This window comes from Juglans regia, chromosome 2 (assembly GCF_001411555.2).
Source record: "Juglans regia cultivar Chandler chromosome 2, Walnut 2.0, whole genome shotgun sequence".
Classification (NCBI taxonomy): Eukaryota; Viridiplantae; Streptophyta; class Magnoliopsida; order Fagales; family Juglandaceae; genus Juglans; species Juglans regia.
The window spans coordinates 23,322,054-23,346,305 of NC_049902.1; the positions used below are offsets into that span (position 1 = coordinate 23,322,054).

Sequence of the window (24,252 nt, forward strand, 5' to 3'; positions counted from 1 at the left end):
CCCTCGAGCAGAGGAGTGTTGGTCAACCTTCGGCTAGCCGAAGAAGGAATCTCCACCAACGGAATCTCCATCAACGAAATCTCCATCAACTACTTACCTCCTCACAAGGCACTAAAGGGATGAGTGTAATTCCTAAGACTACTCTTCCCTCGAGCAGAGGAGTGTTGGTCAACCTTCGGCTACCCGAAGAAGGAATCTCCACCAACGAAATCTCCATCAACGAAATCTCCATCAACTACTTATATCCTCGTGAGGCACCAAATGGATGAATGTAATGCCTAAGGCTGCACTATCCCTCTCGCGGAGAAGTGTGGGTCAGCCTTCGGCTACCCGAACTACTCCTGGGACATCATCTCCTGCAACAAAATGCCATCTCCTATAACGGAACATCATCTCCAACAACAAAACACCAAACAGATAGCGCCTCAGACCTTCACCATACCCCCGTCAAGACAACTCAGATTCACGAATTTCGCACTTGTGATTGGAAAATATTTGCACTAACAGGTTTGATTTTTGTAGCATCTCCTACTTGCCTTCTGGTGAGGGTCAACAAGTGCCTCATGCCGAAGTGTGGGTTCAATCTTTCGACTACCCGACATTACTCTTGAGGCAACATCTCTACTAGCGAATGCCGGGTGTTCGCACTGGTGCCATAATCGCTGCCAATAGGTTACCTTCGGGAACGAGCCTTCGGAGTTAACATGTCTCCAAGCTCTACAACTGCCTGAAATGGACCCAGAGGGTCGACGAGATCCCTGACTACTTCACACAGGATACAACAAACATACTATAACATTAACCACAATTCACATCGGAAAAGGAAAGTTCACTAGCATCATCGAAAGCAAAGACGCCGAAAGAACGTACGTCTTTCGAAAAGACTTAGGTGAGTCCAGTCTTACAAGCTGCTCGACTATCTTTACCATTTCTATAAAAAGTAAACAGGCAGGAAAGGCCAGGGACCACCCGACTAGGGGTGTCAAATCGTGTTAACGGGTCGTGTTCGTATCGTGTCAAGACATGTATATTATACTATATAGGTCAACCCTAACCCGACCCGTTAAGCTTATCGTGTCAAAATCTCAAACCCTAACACGACCCAATAACATAACGGGTCGTGTCGTGTCGTGTCAACCCGTTTTGACCTATTTATGTAAATGGATTGAAACAAACCCAAAATTAACCTCCTTAATCTAGTTAAGTTTAGCATAATTTTATATAAATGTTAAAATCACAATATCTATACAAAATATAAAACTAACTACAAGTCCAAAATTACAATCTAAACAATAAAAATATCTAAATTAAAATCCCAACAATTTTATTTTTTAGGTATAAGGGTATAATTGTAATTTTAACTTTCTTAACGGGTCATAACGGGTCATAACGGGTTGACCCGTTATCAACCCGTTAAGCTATCATGTCTTAACGGGTCAACCCGTTTTGACCCGAACCCGTTAAGAGTAAACCCTAACCCGCTTTTATCGTGTCGTGTTCGTGTTGGGTTAATGGGTCGTGTCACATATTGACACCCCTACACCCGACTAACCTCCCAGGTGCTCGAATGGGCAAGTAAGTCACTTGACTGCCCAACCAACCTTCGTACATATCCTACACGGTCAAGCCCATCTCTTGCCACAACCAAGCTACATGCCCGCATCTTATGCGGTCGAGCCCATCTCCGCCATAACCAGGCTATGTACTCACGCTTTACACACTCCATGCGATCGAGCCTACCTCCTGCTTATCTCACCAAGACGAGCTTTGCGCTCACACTCTACGTGGTCAAGCCCATCTCCCACCTAATCCCGCACTCGGGAATCTTTACTGTTTAACGTGAGAAGAACCGATGACCAGGGCCAACTCCCAGAATTTATTTCTCTAAGAATGGGGCGGATCAATTCGATTGCATATTTTACCTTTAGAAATTCTCAATGTCTTTTCTGGAACAAATTGCCCTTAAGAATCGCAGGCAACTGTGAGGGGGTAAAATACACCAGGCTCTAAATGGTTCTCAAGACTCAGTCCATCAAGGGGTCATCACTAGAAGACAAAGGAAGAGAGAGGGAAAGTGGACAGAGAATAGACAAGGGAAGGCAAGGGGTAGTGTGTCGATAGAGAAAATTGGTGATTTGACATAAGGTAAAGGAAAGTAACATAAAGCAAAGGGGGCAGGAGATAAAAGAGACATGGTGCCTATGATTTCAAAGACTTTTCTTTTGGACGCGTGGAGGGATTTTTAGCCAGGCTTCTTGGGGGGCTTTCTCTTCGGCTGCTTCTTCAACCTCTAGATAGAGAGCTCCAAGGAGAACCACTTCTCCAGCAAGTAGATCTCCAGCCCTCATTGTACAGTGAGAAATGAAAGGGTATGAGAGACTGTAAATAAGCATATTATAGTGAAATCTCTCCTTCCCAAACTCCCGTGGACGTAGGCCTAATGTCGAACCATGTAAATCTATGTGTCTACCTCTCTTTATTTTCTCTGCATTTTAATATTGTTCACTACCATGGACATACGCACGAACATCGAACAATCGCACTGGATCATTGTCGGGGGCTCCACACTTCACCGATCGAGGCCCAACTCACCTTAGCACATTTGGAAATTGATATTTCTCCCCTTTCGAACTGCGCCAGTTTTGGGCATTAACAAAATAAGTATTTAAAAATATGATTAAATATTAAAATATTCCATGTTTGGCCTCTAGATAAATTTGTCTCTAATTTTTAAAAATAACTTTTTCTTCCCTTTTTTTTTTCTCAACAAAGTTTTTCTTCCTTTTACTCTTAGCTTTGTCGTCTTGATCACTCTAGTACACAGATCTTTAAGATTAACTAATGATATCACTGTCATGTGGCTAAGGGCCACATGATCTCCAATAAGATTATGCCACGTGTAACATTATATAAAAATTAGAGAGAGAAAGGTATAAATCTGAAAAAAACTACAGCTTAACGAGTACTAAGTCTGCGTCACTTTCATGTGTTTAAATTAACTAGAGGCTGACGTTGGTGGTATAAACTATCAAAAATGATATATACAACTGCGCGGGGAACCGTGGCGTAACCGCGTCCCACGTGGGAAAGAAATGAAAACGCTCATTTCCCAAAACTAACTCACAGAGCAAATTCCTTCATATCCCCCAAATCACAGAGACCCCTCATCTTTCCCAACTCCCAGAGCAATCTTCCCCAAGTCCGTAGAATAAAGATCAAACCCGAAGGAGAGTCCGAGCAACCACGTCACAGTCTCCTCCACCGTGCAACGTCAAGATCCTCCACAACCCCTGCCGTACACCACCGTCGCCCAAGTCAACATTAGACGTCCAAGAGGCCCCTGTTTTTGCACCAAAAAACAGAGCACTGGACGTGTGTGGACGAGCACTGGGCTTCATCCAGTCCTTTGAGGGCATCTCTAATTTTGTCAAACTCCTCATCGGCTTCTTCACCAAACTGTGAGAGATAAGCTGACCTTTCATCCAAGTACTTTCTTCATCATCTCCTACCCTCTAAACGCCATATCTCTTTCACACGCAATTTTAGTTTTTCCGATGCTTATTTTCCAGAAGGCCTGCATGACATGCAATAGTCCAGTTAGGTCTCAGGCATTTTGAGCAATTAAAACACCAGGTGATAAGACTTCAGTTCAAGTATCCCAAACCCACCAGAGCAGATTTTAAAATTCATAAAGTTTTTTATTCTAAAGATAAACAAATGTCTCCAGATGCAGGAGACTACTGATTCGTATGAGAAGGGGGCTCGACTTTCTGGACTCTGAAACTGCTCTAAAGGTATTAAGTTTAGGAGGAGGAGAAAGGTTTGGCTGCACTGGCTGGGTCGCCTCTGCAATCGGCAATGTTGTTTTGATTTTTTGTTTATTTTTTGTTTTGATTTTCCCTCCTTCCGCGTATGGGATGTTCCCCTTTTTTCTTTTTCTTTTTTCTGCTGACGTGGCAGCCGGTTCCGCGGCGGGGACGCAGGGGCAGTTGTCCCTAGCATTTTTGATAAACTATATATAGTTCTCTACAAATTAACAAAGAGCAGCATTGGGTTAAAGTTACTTTGAAGCTTAGTTCGTCCTTCGAGTTTCGACTCCCGGGCCCCCGGCCTTCGCTTAATGTATAAAGCTTCATTTTATTTAAATAAATGAGATGATCATGACGTGGTAAGAACCGACAATCACAAACGACGGCCAACCCTATTAATAAACTAAGAAAAGAGGGAAAGAGAGGGAGGAGGAGATGATGTTAGGAGGAAAAAGGAGAAAGAAATTAGGAGATAGGAGGGAAGGAGAGGGAGAAGTTTTCGAGTGTGTGTGTGTGTGTGTGTTTTGTCACTTTGTATTATTAGTACATTGAATATTCGGCTGCCGAACATTTTAGGACATCGTAAACATCATCTACATTTTTCCTATCCTGCATTCTTTTTGCATAGTATATATATATATATATATATATATATATAGTCTTTCTCTCTCTCGCTTGATTGTTTAAACTTTATTTAATTATAAGTAGGAGCAATAACAAATATCCATTTGACAATTACATAGAAGAATGACTTATCTGCTCCTGGATTTGCGCTCTCTCTTAATTTCCACCATTGATAAACCTCACTCTGATGCTCCTCAGCCTCTTGTCCCAAGGCCAAGGCTTGTCTTGGTCTCAAGATCATGTCATATTGGCATTTGACATTCTTGCTCATCTCCTTTTTCTCTTCCTTCTGGCCATTCTCATTCTGCTCTTCCTTTCCATATCTGTGAAGCTTCCCCTCACTCTCACTATGGAGCCAATCCGCTTGCAGGTGGGAGATTTCTCTCTTCCATTGACTCTTTCCATGTTGGCTTCACTCATTTTCCCGCCATCACTCTTCTGGATTGCCTTTTCAATAGTGATCATCTCGTCCCTTGGTATCGATTGCTTTGGGATGCATTCAAACGCTTTCTTGGTTGGTTTTACGGCACAATATTCCGAGATATTCCAACACTATCCAATATCAAAGAGAACCAGCACCTCCTCAAGTTGAAATTAAAGTTGAACTGCTTGAAATTGAAGCGACCGATGACTAAGATTCTCTTTCTTTAATGGTATAGATAAAATAGGGACGGATGAGCTCTAAGCAGCGAGCTATCATTAGCATATATATACCTATTACTTAAAAAGCCTATATGGAATGAACAATAAAGACGCCTCTTTTTTTTTTTTTTTTTTCAATGGTTTTTTTTCACATATCTTATTCTGTTTGTTACTGTTGATGTTACTGTTTATAAACAGTAATTATGAACAGTAAGAGGTTTTTTTTTTTTTTTTTTTCACTTGTTTGTTTGGTTTTTCTGTTTCTTTTTGGGTTTGTCCGTGTGAATGCCAATGTGCGACGTATTACCACAATCGTGCGTGAGGAATGAGAGAGAGGGAGAAATGAAAAGTAGGAAAAAATACTAGTTTTTGGGTTTTAAATTCTAACTCTTCATCTTTAATCTTCAGATTTAATCTAACGGTAGAAATTTAAATATTGATTTAAACTAATATAAAATAGATAATTAAAATTTAAATATTATATCATACACTTAAAATTAACTTCAATTTATAAAATACTAATTTTTCATCATTAAATAAAAGATAAAGTTTTACTGAATATTTTTAAGAGAATAATATTATATCATATACTAAAAATCAACTTTAATTTATAAAATACTAATTTTTCATCATTAAATAAATGATAAAATTTTACTGTACATTTTTAAGAGAAAAAAACTATCTAATTAATTTGAATTTTTAATATAATTTAAATTTCATAATAAATTATGAACATAAATAAATAATAATTTTATTCTTATACATTAGACTATTTTAATATTCGAAATTATACTTTATTTTTTTCTTCAATTTGACAGATGTGGCAAACATGTTTTTTTTTATCAATTAGAAAATCTTACGACATATAGGATTTTATACAAGTATAACTAATTTCAAAGTAACCAAGCACATTCTAGGATTTAAATCTAACCATTCATCATAACTCTCCAAATTTGATCAAATGGTAAAAATTTAAAGACTGATTTAAATTAATTTAAAATAGATAATTAACATATAAATATCATATCATAAATAAATTATCAAATTTAATTTATAAAATACTAATATTTCATCATTAAATGAATGATGAAATTTTGTCAAATATTTTTAAAAAAGTATAACTATATAAATAATTAAAGTTTTAACATAATTTAAATATAATAATATTCTTAATTAACTAAAAATAATTGCTACAATTAACAAAGAAGTAGCCTGAAAATATGTCCTGAATGTGTATTTCACTTTTTTATTTTTCTTTTCTTTTTTTTCATGTATTTTTTTAATCATCATAAACATTTAAAAAAAATAAAAAATTCACAAAGTTATTAAAAAAACACTTCTTCAATCACTAAATAAAAAAAAATTAAAAAAAAATTAGGCAAACGTCCCTTGGACGTTTCCCTACTGCTAGTATATATATATATATATATATATATATATATATATATATATATATATATATATTCGTATTTTTTGATTTTGCACAACTTTGTGATTCTCTGAGATATACTCTGTATGTCGCCGTAATAGTTTTTGTTTTCGTATTTTTGGATTTTGCTTACCTTTGTGATTAAGATATTCTATGTATGTCGGGGTAATAATAATAATAATACTATATATAATTTTAAAGTATAATAATATTAAAAAATAATATTTTAATAATATTTTATCATTTCAGTTCAACTCAATTCAATTTAACGCAGTCTAAAAAATTAAGCAGCAAAATTAATTTTTCTTTTCTAAATGAGTTATCCTGTATATTAAAATTGTGTAAACTAAATGAGTTATCTCGTCTTCTATAATGATATATGTTTATCAATTATTAAATTAAATTAAATTTAAATAATAATCTTTTACAATAGATAAATTATATAATATACAATACGGGAAAAAATAAATTCCCACCAATTCTTATTGAAAAATAGTTTCAAAACACATCAAAACCCATCAATTAATTAATAAATATTTTGAGCAATGCAATTTTGGATGCTTAACAGTTAACACACGAGGAAGCCTTCTGGGGCACGCGAGGGCCACCAACATCCCAAAACGCACCGACTCACAGATTGGAGATTTTAGCAGCAAAAAACTAGAAAATAGAGAGGGAGAAATGGTGAGCAGGGAGGGAGTGGAGAGCATAGCAGAGAGGCTGTCGGCGCAGGATAACCTCTACTTTCCTCAGGCTATCCAATCCGACACCAAAGAACCATCTCAGCGCAAGGCAGTCCTCCTTGACCTCCTCTCCCGAGACATCGCCCTCTTCTTGGGTACGTCTTGCGTATATTCGATCTTCTCTCTCGATACTGTTCTGTTTGGTTGCCGCAAAGTCTATGGGGAATTTTGTGGAATTAAGTATGCGATATGTTTTGTTTTGTATTTTTTTTAAATTGAGGTTATAAAGTTTGAGAATTGCGTTAATCTTAAGCCCTAGTTATCTGTTTGGACAGATTATGGAGGAAAGGGGAAAAAAGGAAGAGTGGAGAAACCAAGTCATTTGTGATTATTACTCAGTTTATGGTGAAACTAAGCTGATTAGCTGGGACAGTTTTGTGTGTGTGTTGTGTGTGTTTGCTTTGGTCATCTTGAGTCTGAAATATTTTCGCATTCTTGGTTAAATTTTCTTCGTTCATTTTACTCGGCAGCTAATGGCAGCAAAAGCTTCGCTGCCATGTTAATACCGTTTTATTCTGTTCGGTTGCTGAGAAAAGTAAGAAAGTAAAGGGATATGTATATATTTATTTACAAGTTCTTCCTAAAAAAATAAATAAAAATCTTAATTACCGAGAAGAATAGTAACTTGCCTTTTGCGTTGTCGTGGTTTCTTGAAAGCGTAAAAAACTTGGATTGACTAAGCTAATTAGTGAATTTAAGTTAATAGAGTGAAGTTTATTTTTCTTCGATGTCTCAGTTCGCTTACAACTTACAAGGAAAAAAGAAAAGAAGGGTAAAGGCACATTTACATTGATAGTAATTTATTTATGCTTAGATAAGAGCAGAATATTAATTGGGAAGGATATGTTTTACATAAATTTAAATTCATACCATCATAGATCTCACCTAAGGAAGCTGAAGCTTTTATTATCCTCAATTTTAGTGGCTGTTTTTCCTAGCTCTTTCTCTTCTAGACCTTCTTCATTGGTTTAACGGTTAGTCTCTTTAACTTTTTGTAAAAATTTCCTTATGCTGCCTATGTACATGGATCTTATCCTCCTTCCAGTGTAGTTTTTTTATTACGTATCAAATTAATTAGTAATTTCCTTTGCTCATTTATTCAGAAAGATATGGGTCACTGCTTACGAGCAATGAGCTTCGGGAATTTGATGCACTTAAAGAGGATTATGAAATCAATTGGCACTTAAAGCACCTCAGAAGCATAATGAGTCCGACGTTGGATGAGTTGAAGTCAAGATCAGTGACAGTGAAGAACCGGAGACGGGCCTACTTGAATAGACTGATACATGATGGGCAGTATTTTTCGGAGGACGCAATGAGGGAAAGAGAACCCTATTTGCATCATGAGTACGTAGGTAAGTATCAAGATCCAAGTGGAAGAAGCATGGCAAGACCAGGGGAACGGTGGTCAGAGACTCTGATGAGAAGATCAGAGGAAGCATTTTTGGTTGCAAAGATAAGAATGGAGCAACAGAGGTTAGGTGTGGATGAGAGGGACTGGATTGGTAATGATAGAAACCAAGGAGAAGAAAGAGAATTGCTAGAACAAGAAGAGCAGGAGGAAGAAGAGGAGGAGGAGGAGGAGGAGGAAGAAGAGGATGCAGAAGAGGAGGATCTAGAAGAACATGAGAAGGCTAATGTGGCTACACAATCTGCAGAGGTAATTTCTGGGTTTATTTTAATATGACTTAGTAAATGAATGATTTTATTTGGTTTACCTAAACAATTTGCTCAGCCAAGTATCTAGCTGTTTGCAGTACTGGAAGCTTTATTATTGCAGTGGCGGACCCATGTTGGCCAAAATTTTTTGAAATTTCAAAATGCCCCCTAAATTTTATTTATAATTCTATAAATATAGAGAACTGCCCCCCCAAAAAAAAAAAAATAATTTATAATCTCCATTCTAAAATTCTCTAAAATCTCAATATACCTATAAATGCCTCTCTCCAATTTCTTTCCTATAGTCCCAAAATTTTGTATAATTTCTATATATTATCTATTTTCAAGGATGTGGCCTCACTAAAATTAATTTAAACTAACTTATATAAAAAAAAATTAATTTAAACTAAGTTTAGGAGATATAATAAATTTATTAATATGGATCCCAAAGCAATATTAGGCTTCTTAATATGGAATCCAAAGTGAAAGTTCAAGAAAAATTATTTAAGGTTTATGATCTATATGAAAAATAGTTGAGAGGTTTTATTCTTTAAACTTCATTGAGTAAGAAAAAATTTATTTAAGGTCTCAATTATATCATTATATGTTTATTGTGATACAAAAATATCTCGATTTTACATGAAACTTAATAAACTAGCTTACGCACTAGAATAAAAGATGGTCTTCTAAAAGATCACTTGATAGTTTCTATGAAAATAAAAACTTGTAGCCCAGTTTGTTGTGTAGTCTAGTTTGGTGATTATTGAGTTGGTGTTTTTTTTTCTTGGCTATAATGGGAATGTGCAGAGATATATTCATTGAACAGAAGTTATTTGCATTTAGGAAGGAGAATAATAGGTGGTGGAGTATCACTAAGAGTAGTCATCGTGCGGTGAAATATATCTTCTTGGATCATGAAGCTTTGGGGTGGTTGGGCTTTACGGTGAGGGAATGTGCTGCGTCTTTGGATTTTCCTGAGTTTCTAAGAACACACAGAAAAGGAAACTCCGTGTTAATGGTGCAGGGGGGATGCAACCACAATGGTAGTTTCTTCTCCCTTTCAGAGTTTGGGCATGATAAGAGGAAGGGTATGATAGTGGTACCGGAAGGGAGGAAGGGTGAGGGGTGGAAAAATTTTGGAGACACCATTAAGGAGCTTATTTCTTCCCTCTGCCTTGAGTGGGAGAAACTGGGGGGCTTGTGTTCTGTGGTCTCCTTAGGCAGGCAAGCCGAAAGGGCAAAAGGGAGATGGTGGTGCTCCATCGTCGACGGTTGATGGTTCATTGTTGTACCGTGAGGTGGTGCAGAAGGTACTGCCTCGCATTAGTGCAGTGGTGCTAGAAGTGTCCATCCCAGAGATCGTGCGTAGAAACGTAGGAGATGGCAGTGTGTTTTTGGGGCTAAATGAGGATAAACTGCTACGAGCGCTGGCTGATTTGGAGGAAAAAGTTGGGTTTTTATTGGAAGATATACTTTGCCTTAAACGATGTGTTAAAGGGAAAGAAGTAATGCAGATGGTCTTGGGCCATGATTATGGGTTTAATGAAGAGAGGGCGATGGGCTCAAGGGTGGGGTGAGCCTTTGTGCAGGCTAGGTTGGTAAAGGGCCTTGGACCTAGTCAAGGGCAAGGCCCAAACAAGGTTTGGCTGGCGTCGACTCGGGCGAAGCATACGACTCGGGGCGCAGACTGATATTTCGGTGCAGGCAATGTGCCTTCCTCCAACGGCACCGATAAGCGTCTCGCTGGACCCCACTCCGGCACAGAAACTCCCGCCGGTCACGGTCAACCATCATCGCAAGTCTGCACAGTCACTAGTCATTAGTACAGAGGAAGGCGAGTTGTTTGAGGCGTCAGTAGAGGATGGGTTGTTGAGTTTTGATCTCCCGTCGCCATTGCTTGGGCTGTCAACTGCACAGACCCAGTCACACATGGTGGTGGGAGGCCCAGATGCGTTGCCAATGCAGTTAGACATGTTGGAGTGTGAGTTGTCATTACAGGGGTCTCCGTTAGGCTTTTTACCACTAGAGATGGAGTGTCTTGATGGGAACAAGTTTGGGGAGGTCAAGAAACTGGCTTTATTATGTGATGTACCAGTGGTGAACCAGACTTAGTTTGTAGCTTGGAACTTGCCTTATTTGCCCCTGATAGTCCTGGTGAGGAGGGGGCATTTCTAATTCCTCTATGTACACTCCCTCCCAGTTCTAAGTATGGGAGTTGTCTGTCTAATTGGGTTTTTAAGAAGGTAGAGGAGATTCAAGCTGTAATTGGGGTTTCTTTTGGAGGTTATGAAGAACAATTCAAGACCCTTCTTATAGCACTCGAAGCTAGCCATTCGAAATCAGCCTCAAAGCAGGATAGGGAACTTAGACGGCTAACTTGTTCCATTAACTATGATGTGAAGGAAGGGTGTGGAGGAAAGGTAGATCGAAAGGGAGGGGCAATCTAGGTTTTTATGAAGCCTAAGATTTTATCATGGAATGTACGGGGGCTCAATGATCGCAATAAACGCCTTCGTATCAAATCTTTATTGCGGATGTGGAAGGGTGATGTGGTTTGTTTTCAAGAAACAAAGTTGCAATTCATTGATAGAAGAATTGTGCGAAGTTTATAGGGGTGCTCGTATGTGGGTTGGGCTTATTTGGCTTCTTTGGGAGCTTCAGGTGAAGTATTACTAATGTGGGATAAAAGAGTGGTAAAGGCAATTGAGGAGTGTATTGGAGAGTTGTCGGTGGCGACTTTGTTTAAAAATGTGGTTGATGGATTGAAATGGGCATTTGCAGGTTCTTATGGTCCTAACGTGGATAGGGATAGGAGAAGGTTGTGGGAGGAGATGGCAAGCCTATACTCACTATGGGAAGTGTCGTGGTGTTTAGGGAGTGATTTTAACATTACTCGCTTTCCTAGTGAACGATCAGGGCATTATCGAAATTTTGTGGCTATGGAGGAATTCTCCGAGTTTATCTTTGATTTGGATCTCATGGATCTTCTCCTAGTAGGGGGAGAGTACACTTGGTCAAATGGGAGGGTTTGGTCGAGATTGGATAAATTCTTTGTCTCTCCTTTGTGGGAAGCCCACTATCCAGAAGTAAGCCAGAAACGGTTAGTTCGAGTCAGCTCAGATCACTTCCCTATTCTTTTAGACTGTGGGGGTATTCACAGTGGTCGCCGGTATTTCAAATTCGAAAACATATGGCTATCAGCGGATGAGTTTGTAGAGATGGTGAGTGCTTGGTGGTCATCATATCAGTTCATTGGTACTCCAAGTTTCATTCTTGCAGGCAAGTTAAAGGCTTTGAAGCAAGTCCTGAAGAAGTGGAACCTGGAAGTTTTTGGTCACATTGACAATTAGAAGTCTACACTGTTGGAGGAATTGCAAGAGCTAGAGGGCAAAGAATTATTGGGAGATACCTCGAAGGAGGTGATTTTGAGGAAGGCCACGGTTATGGCAAACTTGGAAAGAGTTCTGTTGTCAGAGGAGACTTCATGGCATCAACAATCCAGGGCCCTTTGGTTGAAAGAAGGAGATAGGTGCACTAAGTTTTTTCACAAAGTGGCTAATTCACATCGGCGTAACAATGCTATTGAGTTGCTCCAATTAGGCTCTTAGGTGATTTCTTCTCCTCCTGAGTTAGAAAATCACATAGTACACTATTATGAGACCCTTCTCACAGAATCGGTTTCTTGGAGGCCGAAGCTTGATACCTTGCCTTTTTAGGCAATTGACTCGCAGAGTGCAAGTGTTCTGGAAAGACCTCTTACTGAAGAAGAGATTTACAAGGTTATCTCTGGTATGGCTAAGGATAAAGCACCGGGTCCGGATGGTTTCTCAATGGGTTTCTTTCAAACTTGTTGGGACATTGTGAAAGGTGATATAATGCAGGTTTTTAGTGAATTTCACTCTTTCCAAAAGTTTGAAAAATCCCTTAATGCGACATTTATTGCTCTCATTCCTAAGAAACACAGGGTTTCGACTATTGAGGACTTTCGTCCAATAAGCCTGGTTAGTAACGTGTATAAGATTATTGCGAAGGTCCTTACATTAAATATCTGGGCCTTCCATTGGGAGCAACTTTTAAAAATAGAGCTATTTGGGATGGGGTGGTGGAGAAGATAGAGAAAAGGTTAACTGGTTGGAAACGAGTGTATTTATCAAAAGGGAGTCGTTTCACTCTTATTAAGAGTACTCTCACTAACCTCCCCACATACTTTTTATCTTTGTTTCCCATGCCTGCAGGGGTGGTGAATAGGATGAAGAAACTATTTAGGGCGTTCTTATGGGGAGGCATGGGGGAGGAGAAGAAATTTCATCTGGTTAGTTGGAAAACAGTTTGTGCCTCAGTTGTGAATGGGGGATTGAGAGTGTGTAACTTGAAAACTTTTAATAAAGCTCTATTGGGAAAATGGTTTTGGTGAAATCATTTGGAGGAGGGATCATTGTGGAAGGAAATTATTGACGCTAGATATGGTGTCGCTAGGGGTGGTTGGTGTTCCAACGAAGTGAGAGGGGGGTATGGTGTTGGTTTATGGAAGTTTATAAGGAATGGGTGGCCATGCTTTGCAAATTAAATCCGTTTTGTGGTTGGCGAGGGCAATCGAATAAGTTTTTGGTGGGACATGTGGTGTGAAGATCAAGCTTTGGAAATGGCTTTTCCGGCCCTATATCATATTGCAGTTAACAGGGAGGCGTCAGTGGCGGATGTGTGGTTATTTTCTCATGGCTCGTATCAGTGGAACATTCTCTTTAGTATGGATTTTCATGACTGGGAATTATCTATTGTTGTAGAATTTTTCAGCTCACTATATTCTACGGGGACCCCTATAGCATAGCGAGATAGATTGAAGTGGAAGTCTAATAATCACAAGTTATGCACAATGAAGGCATATTATAACATCTTGACAACACAAGATCATTCCCCGTTTCCCTGGAAGACTATTTGGAGGTCTCATGTGCCTTCTAAAGTAGCCTTTTTTGTTTGGAGTGCCGCCCTTGAGAAGATCTTGACCACGGACAACTTGAGGAAGAGAGGATGTGTAGCCATGGATTGGTGCTACATGTGTAAAAAGAATGGAGAATCGGTGGACCATCTCTTACTACATTATGAGGTAACAAAGGTCTTGTAGGATGAGATCTTTCAAAGGGTTGATGTTGCTTGGGTTATGCCTATGAGGGTGGTGGATCTATTGGGTTGTTGGAGGAAGATGCAAGGCTGTCATCAAGTGGCAGCGGTGTGGAAGATGATTCCGTTGTGCATCATGTGGTGTATTTGGATGGAAAGGAATACGCTGCTTTGAAGATAAGGAACGCACATTGGCTGAGTTGAAGAATTTTTTGTTCCACACTTTATTGTCTTGGCTTTCCGCTATTGTATTGCAGGGGGCAATATCCATGATTTCTTGTCTTTAATTTATCGCATGTAGAATGTATTTAGGTGTTCTTCTGTATACTTTCTGTGTACATAGGCTATGTCTATTTCATTCATATATATAATAGTTATCTCTTACTTATTAAAAAAAAAAATTCTAAAAATTTAATTGCAAAAATAATAATGGATAAATATTATTCTATGAAACATTATAGTTGTGTTTTTAGAATAAATTACATTTATATAGCAAATTATCAAGATCTAATTTTATGTATAGTTATGTTTTTTTATTCTCTTTTTTATTTTACATAAATGTGTCACACAATAGAAAAGTTGTCCCCCCTCAAAACAATTGCTGGTTCCGCCATTGTATTATTGGATTTCATACTATTTACTGAAGCAGCCTGGCTATATCCTAACATACTTGGGTTCAGATTAGTTATCACTTAATTATGATTCTGTTACAATCTTTATATGAACCATTTTATCTGATTCAAATTGTATCAACGTATCTCATGGAACTTCTCAAACTTTGACCTGCTAGCATTCAATGAAATGTTTTGTGTTCTGGAGTCTTTCAGCTCAACTCAACTTAGTTTAGCCTTGATCCATTTCGATTGGGCTACAGGTTCCATCAACTATTGGTGTGTCTACCACATTTTTTCTGCCATTCTATCCTCTATGTTGTTTCATTTCTTTTTCCACTATTTATACTACTACTGTTTTAAGTCTGTCTCCACACCTCTTTTCACTCCATTAACTTCAATTAGATCTCATTTACTGCATTAGTTGCACATGCCCTCGTTTCACTCCATCTTACGTGTCTCTCTCGTCTTTTTCTCAATTGAAGCCCACCTCTACCTTTTAAGTGGGTGGCTTCAGTGTCTCATCTTTTCCTAGTAATCCTACGTATCCATGTCTACATTCTCATATTGGCTAAGCTGAATTTTTATTTTTATTTTATCTTTTTATCTTTTGGATTTTTTAATAGTCTAATATTCTATAACACAGCAGAAAGTGATGATACACTTCCCCTATGAAAATCATATCGAGAATGAGATTATGAGCTCAAGAACTCACTGGATTCATGAGTAACACAGCAGTAAAAGATCAATATAATATTTCTAGCTAGTTTCCTTTGCTATAACATTAGTCAGTCAGTTTCTAACTGACATTCTGAAATTTTGCTTTGTCATTTGTAGATGGTCTTGGATCATCCTGATGCAAACGATAGTGCCCAGTCAATAACAGTAAGACAGAGTGAGGAAGTGACTTTGTCTGTGGCAGAGATCCAAGATCAGATGGACCAATTCACCCATATCATGCAGCAGAAATTTCTATTAGGGGAAGATTATGAACATTTAGATTATTCGAAAATAGACAACGATGAGACCTTGGATGATCACTGGCAGAGGGAAGCCAACCATGATGCCGAGGAAAAATATTTCGCCGACGATTGAGGTGAATGTATGTTTTTTTTTGCTTTTACTTGTCTGTCATAATCTTATCTTCCCCCTGACTAGGAGTGTTTACCAGCTAAGACTTGCAAATGTAATTAAATTTTTTTCTTCCTTGTATAAATTATATGCGACCAGCAGCTTGTTTTTGTTGCTAGCTGTGTTCTGCTATTAGACGTGCATCAAGCGCACAAATCTATTAGAAATCCCTCATTCACTGATACATTTTCTGCACTCGATATTAATTCAAGCATAACAAGTTGGTAAAAAGCTAACAATTTGAAGGGACCCTATATGCAGAGGAAATCTAATTTTTAAAAGGATCTTAGACAGTTGGCTTCAAAAGTCATGCTTTTGTGGTATATGCTTTCTTCTATACACACCCACAGATTGATGAGAGTGGTAGTCTGTTGTAGGATGACACACTGATTAGAACGCATATCTGCGTGATTCTTGCCACCTTGGGTCTCGTGATCACGTAAGAGACACCCATTTTCTATCGTTTTGTTTCTGTAGCTGTGTATTGACGGTGAGAGTTGTAGGAGTGCACAAGCTATCCGCGTAGAGGGATAAGCATTCATGTTGCTTCTACACCTACATTGGAAATGGCATCTCTTTTGTTCTCATTTTCCCATTGGATTTTTCTAAAATCACCTACCTGGTTTGAGAGGTATTTGTCTGATAATGGCCCACCCACATTCCTGCTGGTTCAACTATTAAGAGTTGCCAGATTCGGACAAATTGTTTGTTTTACGCCCCCATTTAGATTGAGAAGCAATTTTAATTCATCTAAACTTATCTTATTATTATAATTTTTTTTAATTTTTATACAAAATATAGTAAATAATTAATATTTTTAAATTTTAAAAATAATATTTTAAAAATATTTTATTTAACTTTTAATTTTTATCTTAAATTACTATCTAAACACTTCTTTAATTAATAGACTATTGTGCAAAAGTGGCATTAATATGAGGTTGACATGAGCTAGCTGCATTTAAAAGCTGTCCCACCACCGATTGGGGCTGGATTTTTGTTGCATTTGGAAGCATTCTCAACACATTACATATATATTCCATTTCAAGATTTGGTGCTGCCAAAATTCTCGGAAAGAATTGGACAGACAATTGTCACTGTCAATGCAATTCTATCGACCCATCTCAACGTTGCCTCTAATGTACGTCATGACTTTAATATTATTAGGAATAAGTATGATATCCACGTCATTAATTAATTGAAAAACACTTTAGTCAATAAAATATTTTATAAATTTATAAATTAACGTGTCTTGATATAATACGTCGAAATATAATTTTATTTTAATTGTAAAATATGTTTAACTTTTTACGTCATTTTCTAAATTTATTTTTATTAAATCTTTTTGTAGATGTAATACTTCTCTAATTAATTATTTTATTTTTATTATATATATTTTAAAAATATAAAATTTTATTATTGATTATTTGTTAATGGGACGATTTTTAATAATTCATGAGTTGTTATCATTTTAATAATTATTGATTTAAATACTACTAAACAAGGTCAATGACCTTCTGTTTTCCTAATAATTATCATTATTTATGTAACATACAAAAACATGAATCAGGAAATGTGGAAAAAATATCATTGTCCAACTATTCCGATCGCACCACTGAACGACACGTGGACAAATCTCTCCGTCAGGCCCACCCATAAACAAAGCAAACTTGCTTTCGGAGCCGATATATCGGCAGCCACACTCCTCCGACGATATGTACATACCTCTTTAGTTCTTAACGCCCCATCTCTCTCTCTCTCTCTCTCTCTCTCGAGCAGAATCCAACGAAATTATCTGAAGCAGGCCTTGCCGTGCATTACACAAACCCTAATTTTTCCAAGCTCTAGGGCTTTTCTTTGAGGATTAATTTGACGCTATGTCTGTTTGAGGGAGGATAATATACAGAGAGAGACAGAGAGACAGAGGAGGAGGAATTTTTCGGGGGTGCACAAGGAGGACGACGAGGAGATGTATAGAGAGAGAGGGGTGGCTGGGTCCAGGTCCGAGGTGGGACCGGTTTCCGATCGGAAGCAGCGGATCAACGACGCGCTCGACAAGCAGCTGGAGCGATCCTCTCCCTCCACTTCCCGGACCGCTACTTTAATTAACGGCAAGGATAAGTCCATCTTCGTGGCCAAGCCTCCACCCGACCAGACAGACTCTCTCGCCAGCAACAACTTCTCCGATGGTCTCTAACTATATCTCTCTCTTTCAATTTTTTATTCTTTCTTTCCTGTTTGAGTCTGTGTGCATACATAATACATGTATGTGTATATTGTAATTTGGGTACGCGGGATGGGTCTTTGGTATCGAAAATACTTCATTTATTGTTGTGTAATTGTTAGTAGAATGACAAAAACCTGTTTGCGTCTCTGTGCATACATAATACATAATACAAGTTTAATTGCGTAAAGCGGGTATCTATGTTGGGCTTAAGTTTTAGAATTCGATCTTCATTGCAATTTTTTTCCCTTTTTTCGTCACCTTTTATGGGGCTCAGGTTTCCAAGTTTCTTCTTTTCAAAGGTTTTTATGTTTTTTTTTTAGAATATTTTTTGAAGTTAACTATTGGTCATGAGATTTTATATAGCAGCATAAAATAGTTGTGGTCATTTCTCACAACCATCGCTTGGTTTACTTTAAGAACTTAGAATACTGGATAACTCGAATCAACTATTGTTATGACAGAGAGCTTAGAATTTCCAAGAATATATGTAAGCTCTTAAATTGTAATGGCTTGTCAGATATTTGCACAAGTTTAGATCAACACGATTTTTTGGTGATTTTTCTTTCATCCCTATGAAACTGCAAGTATAATTGATATATGTTGAATTTATCAAGAAAAATGTATTTTGATATTCAGGGTACATTCTACCTATGAAGAATAGAAGTTCCTTTCATCTTAATGGATTTAAACCTTCTGGGGGAAAGTTTGAATAACCTTTCTCGTCCCTTTGCCCATAGTATGATTTATTGGCATCCATTACCTATTGGAGCTGCAACTGTCACTTGTTGGGTAAATTCAGTTCAAAATATCTTAATGAGTTTAAGATGAAAATGAACAACTGCCTACTTTTTTTTCCATGCTTAAGTCTGATAATGTCAACCTGCTCACTCTCTCTCTCTCTCTCTCTCTCTCTCTCTCTCAGACACACAATAGATATTAGACACTAAAATATGCAGATGCACACACACACACACACACCTTCAACTGCCTGCCAGTTGTCCTTGCCATATTATATTCATTTCCGGCCATTTTATGTCCTTGGTTTTTTCGTTTTTGTTATGAGCACAAAAATAGGGAAAATATTTTTAGACATTGGCATTGTTTCTTGTAAAATTCTTAAAGAATTACATGGTGGTTGGAGAGGATGCATTGATAAATTGACCAAGTTTTTTCATGTAAGATATCAGTATTGGTCTGTGCATTTGGAAGATGGCACCATTATGGCTAATGTGGTTTACTTGGAATGAGAGGAATGGTTGCTGTTTTGATAATAGGGAACGTTCGATGGGAGGGTTTAGAGATTTTTTCTTCTATACTTTGTTATCTTGGGCTTCTGCTATTGTATTGAATGGGACTAGCTTTAATGACTTTTATGCTGCTCTTCACAGCAATTAGCTTCTAATTAGGTTTTTCTCTTATATACTTCATGTGTACTTGGGCTTTGCCTAATTATATAGATTAATAAATTCTTCTTACTTATAAAAAAAAATATTAGTCTGTGCATTTGCATCCTGTTGACACCCTTACTCTGTCTTGTATGATATATTACATTAAAACATGTTTGTAGTTTCCCAGCTGTAATATATGCATGTTGCCTTCCATTCCTATGCTTTGAAGCAGGTTATGTATCAAACATTTCCCTAGATTTCCTTCAACGTTCCTTTCTTAAAATGTGCTACTATAACTGTGTCTTTTAGTTTCGCCAACTACCCTTCTTTTGCTGCCATCCAATTACTATATACATTTAGTAAGTGGTTTGAAGTCCACAAATGATCAAGAGCCTGGTTTTATTTGTGGTAAGCGGTTTCAGAATCCCTCTCTAAAAGGGCAAAGGAGAACCATGGTCTTTATTAGCATCTGTGTGATGATCCACATCTATACACCTTCTGGTCTGGTATTTAATGATATAAGCCAAATTTTATTCTGGACATATACTTGCTGCTTAGGGAGAAATGTTTAGAAAGAAAATCACTCATTGAAGAAGAGACAAGATCAATAGTCTCTTCTTTTCAGAAATAATTCTTGCAGATCGGTTGGTTTTCTTGGTTTTTTGGTGTCATATATATATATATTGCTTTGGCTCTAAAGGCCAGCATGATCATTGTTATTTCATTTTCTTTATTTTGCATATGCTGGGTTTCAAACGAAGATGTGCATTTTTAGTTTTTGTTGGAGTAAAATGGGTTGGAAGAACATGCATATAAGTAGCGATAGAGGTTTTATACTTGAGGAGGTAATGTGATGAGGACATCTCCTATTAATGCTTTATTTATTTTATTAATGTTTTGTCTATTTTATTTAGGGTTTGTATTACCCTACTATTTAAAGACATCATCTATTTTTGTTATTTTATTAATATGTTATTTATTTCATTTAGGGTTTGTATTGCCCTACTACTTAAAGACTTGTAAGGAACATTGGAATGTAGGTTTTGAATTAAGAGTTAAGTGCCACAGCCGCCTCCTTCCAACCCCTCTTTGCTTTCTTCTTCTTCCTCTCTTCTCTTCTGGTTCCTTTTCTTCTCTATTTCCTATTACTCTGCTTCTATCTCTTGTTCTCACTTCTATCCTACATCATAATGGTAAATATTATCTTGAATGCATAAAATGACTAAATAATATGTGTTCAAGCCCAGTTTATTTGGGATTAAGGATTAGTTAAGAGTTTTAGATTGAAGTTACAATGAAACTCTACATCTCTCCAGAAATATTTACGTTTGAAATTTCTTTATTTTGCATTATTTTGATAGATCATAATTGAAAGTAAAGATAGGAGATTCCCAATTTTCTTTTAGTCTTTTTGGGGTTCGGTATTCATGCAATTCAACGATTGACATAAAGATCTCTCTCTTTCTCTGCACACACACACAGAACAATAGAGATCAAGTTTATAGGGTGACTCCTAGTCGTTTGTATGCGTGTTTTTAAGGGGACAAAGATATCAGATGAGCATTCTCTATTTTATGCCGGTATCATGAGATAAGATATCATGGAATGAGAGATGCTAGAGTGGAGCCAACCTCATATAAAACTAAAGGAGCCTTAGTAAAGTTTGTGACTATATAGAGTATAAAGGAGCAACCCTTAGGGGTTGGCTCAAGTGGTAAAAGCCTTGGTCTTGGTGGCATGCTCCCTCCAGGTCTGAATCCTCTTGGGTGCAAACAATTTCTAGGGGCCATCAGACCAGGGGAACTTCCCCTTGAATTACCCGAGGTGCAACGGAAACTTCTAGTTGAGGGACTGTGCAGCCCCGGGATTAGTCGGGGCTTTGTTCTTGGATACCCGGTGCCAGTAAAAAAGAGTATAAAGGAGCATGATTATTTTGCGACTGAGATGATATCACTTCTCAAAATGGCTTGGCAGATATTTTAAATAGTAATCTATAACTTTTAATATTGTATGTTTGTATATAGGATGGTTGCAGTTACTTTATCATGTGAAATTAGCCTCTGTGACTCTGCCTCAGTGATATGAAAGAGTGTTGCTTGCACAGAATTATGTCACTGCAACAACCTATCCTTGTTCCAAGTGAAACTTTTTTTTTTGGAGTTTTGATCTTTCAAATCAGTTTTGTTTCAGCATTATTTATTCTTGCCTGTGTAAGGTCTAACCTATTCAATTGAAATGATTTATGTAATTCACACAACTACTATTCTTGATTAGATTTTCATAACGTCAATTGGGTTTTTTCACAATTTGTGCTGCACTTCTACTATGTTTGGTTGTTCCTGAAAGAAGCACCTTCTTGTTGCGTATATAGTCTCACATACTGTGGTTGACACAGTATACTTTGTTTTGTGTTATTTGGTTTTTAAGTTATTCCATCATAACCTCATGATTGTGGGCAAACATTCTTGTCAATATTTGCTAATTTGCATCTTTTGTAGAGGAATCTGAAACAGACAGTGAAGGATCAGACGTTAGTGGTTCTGATGGTGATGACACATCTTGGATATCATGGTTTTGCAATCTGCGAGGAAATGAATTCTTTTGTGAAGTAGATGATGATTATATACAAGATGATTTTAACCTGTGTGGGTTAAGCAGTCAAGTTCCTTATTACGATTATGCACTTGATTTGATTTTGGATGTTGAATCGTCTCATGGTAAGCATATCTTCTTGCTTTTAAAATTAGCCATTTGCTTGTGGTGATCATTTTATTTTGTTTAAGTTCATCACTTTAATGCTTCTATTTTGTTGAAGCATTCCATGATATATTTGTATCCTTTTTTATTGCGCTTCTCATATAATTTATTTTTCTTCTCTTTTGTTCCTGTCTCTTTATTTCCTGATAGTTTGAACTGTATGGTGACATGTCCAGTTATAATCACTCATTCAATTGTCAATTTGAATATTGGGCACTTTCCCTTGGTTGGAATTATACAGGTGATATGTTTACAGAGGAACAGAATGAGTTAGTTGAATCGGCAGCTGAGATGCTCTATGGTCTGATTCATTTCAGATATATATTGACAAGCAAAGGAATGACTGCTATGGTGAGATTTTTCAACTTGGTTTACTATTTTGCATTGCATGCATTCATGTCTGTAAACTTTTGGCTCTGGCTAGAATGACATTTTAGGAACTTTTTTATAGTTAGAAAAGTACAAAAACTATGACTTTGGGAGATGCCCAAGAGTTTACTGCTGTGGACAACCCTGCCTCCCAGTTGGTCAATCAGATATTCCTCGGTCAAGCACGGTAAAGATATACTGCCCCAGATGTGAAGATATCTACTACCCTCGATCCAAATATCAAGGTAGTATCCTATATACAGTTGAACCTGTAGTTGCAACTGCTTACTGCATATATCCAGGTGGTGTCAACACGTGCTCTTGTTGATATGCACCCCCCCCCCCCCCCCCCTTCCCTCCTTTCTTTCATTTTCTCCCCTTTTCCCCTCTTTTTCTTTCCTTTTTTTGGCTTTTCGCACTTCTGTCTGTCTATTAGTCACACTAGAATGAGCCCCTTCTTGTTATTTCTATATTTATCATAATTATTTTTCAGAGGAAAATTTCTATTTGTAACACCTGTGTAACACCGCTAACATGGCAGACATAAGCCTTTTTTTTTATATAGTTGATGTTATATGCATATCAATAACTGTCATGTCAATGGTGTTATGTGGGTATTACACTTGGGATGATATGAGTAGTAGGACTACTTTTAAAAATCAACATTAATGCAATATTGTGTGGAGGTCCAAATCATTTTAAGTGGCCCAGCACAGCACCCTGGGCATTTGGTATTTCCTAAGTTTCTTTAACTCTTTCTAGACATTGATGGAGCATATTTTGGAACCACATTTCCTCACCTCTTCTTGATGACTTATGGGCACCTGAAGCCTCAAAAGGCGTTACTGAGCTATGTTCCAAGAGTGTTTGGGTTCAAGATTCACAAGCCATGATGCAGGAATTCCAAGCTTCAATTGGGCTAGCATTGCTTAGCTTCTGTTTTGGACTATTGCCCTAAGAAATAGATGGACTTCACACTTACAGCTTCCTCTATTCTGTAAGTTTTTGAAAGTAACTGTAAAGCCATTGGCAACCACGTGAAGCAAGTATTCAGTTTTCAATTTAGCTGTGCTTATCAGCGATCTTCTCTAATGCTTTGTACTTTTTGGTAGTGTAGGTATTGAAATGGTTCTGTAGTTGATTTCTTTTTTTTTTGGATTATTCCTTCCTTGCTTTCTCCTTTCCTGTCATAAGCTTAGTACCGTGATTGTTGGTAGTTAAAAGGTTAGCCACTAATTCCATGATCCTCTCCAATGACCAGATTTATCATGTTATATTCTATTATTTCCTGTCATAAGCTTTAGCCTTAGTACCGTGATTGTGTTTCTGTTAGGCCCCCGTTTGGATAGTGAAATGAGATGAGATAGTTTTAGATGAAAGTTGAATAAAATATTGTTAAAATATTATTTTTTAATATTATTATTGTTTTGAGATTTGAAAAAGTTGAATTGTTTATTATATGTTGTGTAGGAATTTAGAAAAGGTATAATGATGAGATGAGATGAAACCATTTGTCTCTTTTTTCGTTGTTTATAGTATTGCTCTTTAAACATTGTGCTTGTCAAACATATTGTACTGGAGGCGAGGGAAATAAAAGACATGACAAAACCTAGAAGTCTGCTCGTCAGTGTACATATTGCATGCATCCCAGGTTGCAAGAATGCAGATGCATACCAACCAAACTGTTCTCCATCGTTAGACTGCTAGCTTTACACTTGTGATCCTAGGAGCCAGCCTGGTTGCCTGCC

The 24,252-nt window shown here is 37.4% G+C and overlaps 2 protein-coding genes across 5 annotated transcripts; both read left to right on the forward strand.

Annotated features, from left to right (window-relative positions):
• Positions 1-7,030: 7,030 nt before the first annotated feature.
• Positions 7,031-15,959, forward strand: LOC118347734 (coiled-coil domain-containing protein 97-like). The gene is made up of 3 exons (XM_035687907.1): positions 7,031-7,342; positions 8,351-8,907; positions 15,473-15,959. The coding sequence occupies exons 1-3, from the start codon at positions 7,186-7,188 to the stop codon at positions 15,728-15,730; spliced, it is 972 nt and encodes a 323-aa protein (XP_035543800.1). The 5' UTR covers positions 7,031-7,185; the 3' UTR covers positions 15,731-15,959.
• A 1,491-nt stretch (positions 15,960-17,450) lies between these two features.
• On the forward strand, positions 17,451-23,763 carry LOC109019058 (casein kinase II subunit beta-1-like). 4 transcript variants are annotated; one of them, XM_035687457.1, is made up of 5 exons: positions 17,451-17,952; positions 21,877-22,095; positions 22,377-22,486; positions 22,587-22,752; positions 23,267-23,763. In XM_035687457.1, the coding sequence occupies exons 1-5, from the start codon at positions 17,733-17,735 to the stop codon at positions 23,395-23,397; spliced, it is 846 nt and encodes a 281-aa protein (XP_035543350.1). In that variant the 5' UTR covers positions 17,451-17,732; the 3' UTR covers positions 23,398-23,763. The 4 variants fall into 4 exon arrangements, with proteins under 4 accessions (XP_035543350.1, XP_035543351.1, XP_035543353.1 ...); XM_035687458.1 differs by having other exon boundaries at positions 22,587-22,749; XM_035687460.1 differs by having other exon boundaries at positions 17,465-17,952; positions 21,892-22,095; positions 22,587-22,749.
• Positions 23,764-24,252: the final 489 nt, after the last annotated feature.

Bases quoted from the DNA above. Each gene is read 5' to 3' on its own strand.
- LOC109019058 (XM_035687457.1), top strand. From the start codon at position 17,733: ATGTATAGAGAGAGAGGGGTGGCTGGGTCCAGGTCCGAGGTGGGACCG. The intron at 17,953-21,876 runs GTCTCTAACTAT...CATCTTTTGTAG, and splicing joins CAGCAACAACTTCTCCGATG to AGGAATCTGAAACAGACAGT. The intron at 22,096-22,376 runs GTAAGCATATCT...GGAATTATACAG, and splicing joins GGATGTTGAATCGTCTCATG to GTGATATGTTTACAGAGGAA.
- LOC118347734 (XM_035687907.1), top strand. From the start codon at position 7,186: ATGGTGAGCAGGGAGGGAGTGGAGAGCATAGCAGAGAGGCTGTCGGCG. The intron at 7,343-8,350 runs GTACGTCTTGCG...TCATTTATTCAG, and splicing joins AGACATCGCCCTCTTCTTGG to AAAGATATGGGTCACTGCTT. The intron at 8,908-15,472 runs GTAATTTCTGGG...TGTCATTTGTAG, and splicing joins TGGCTACACAATCTGCAGAG to ATGGTCTTGGATCATCCTGA.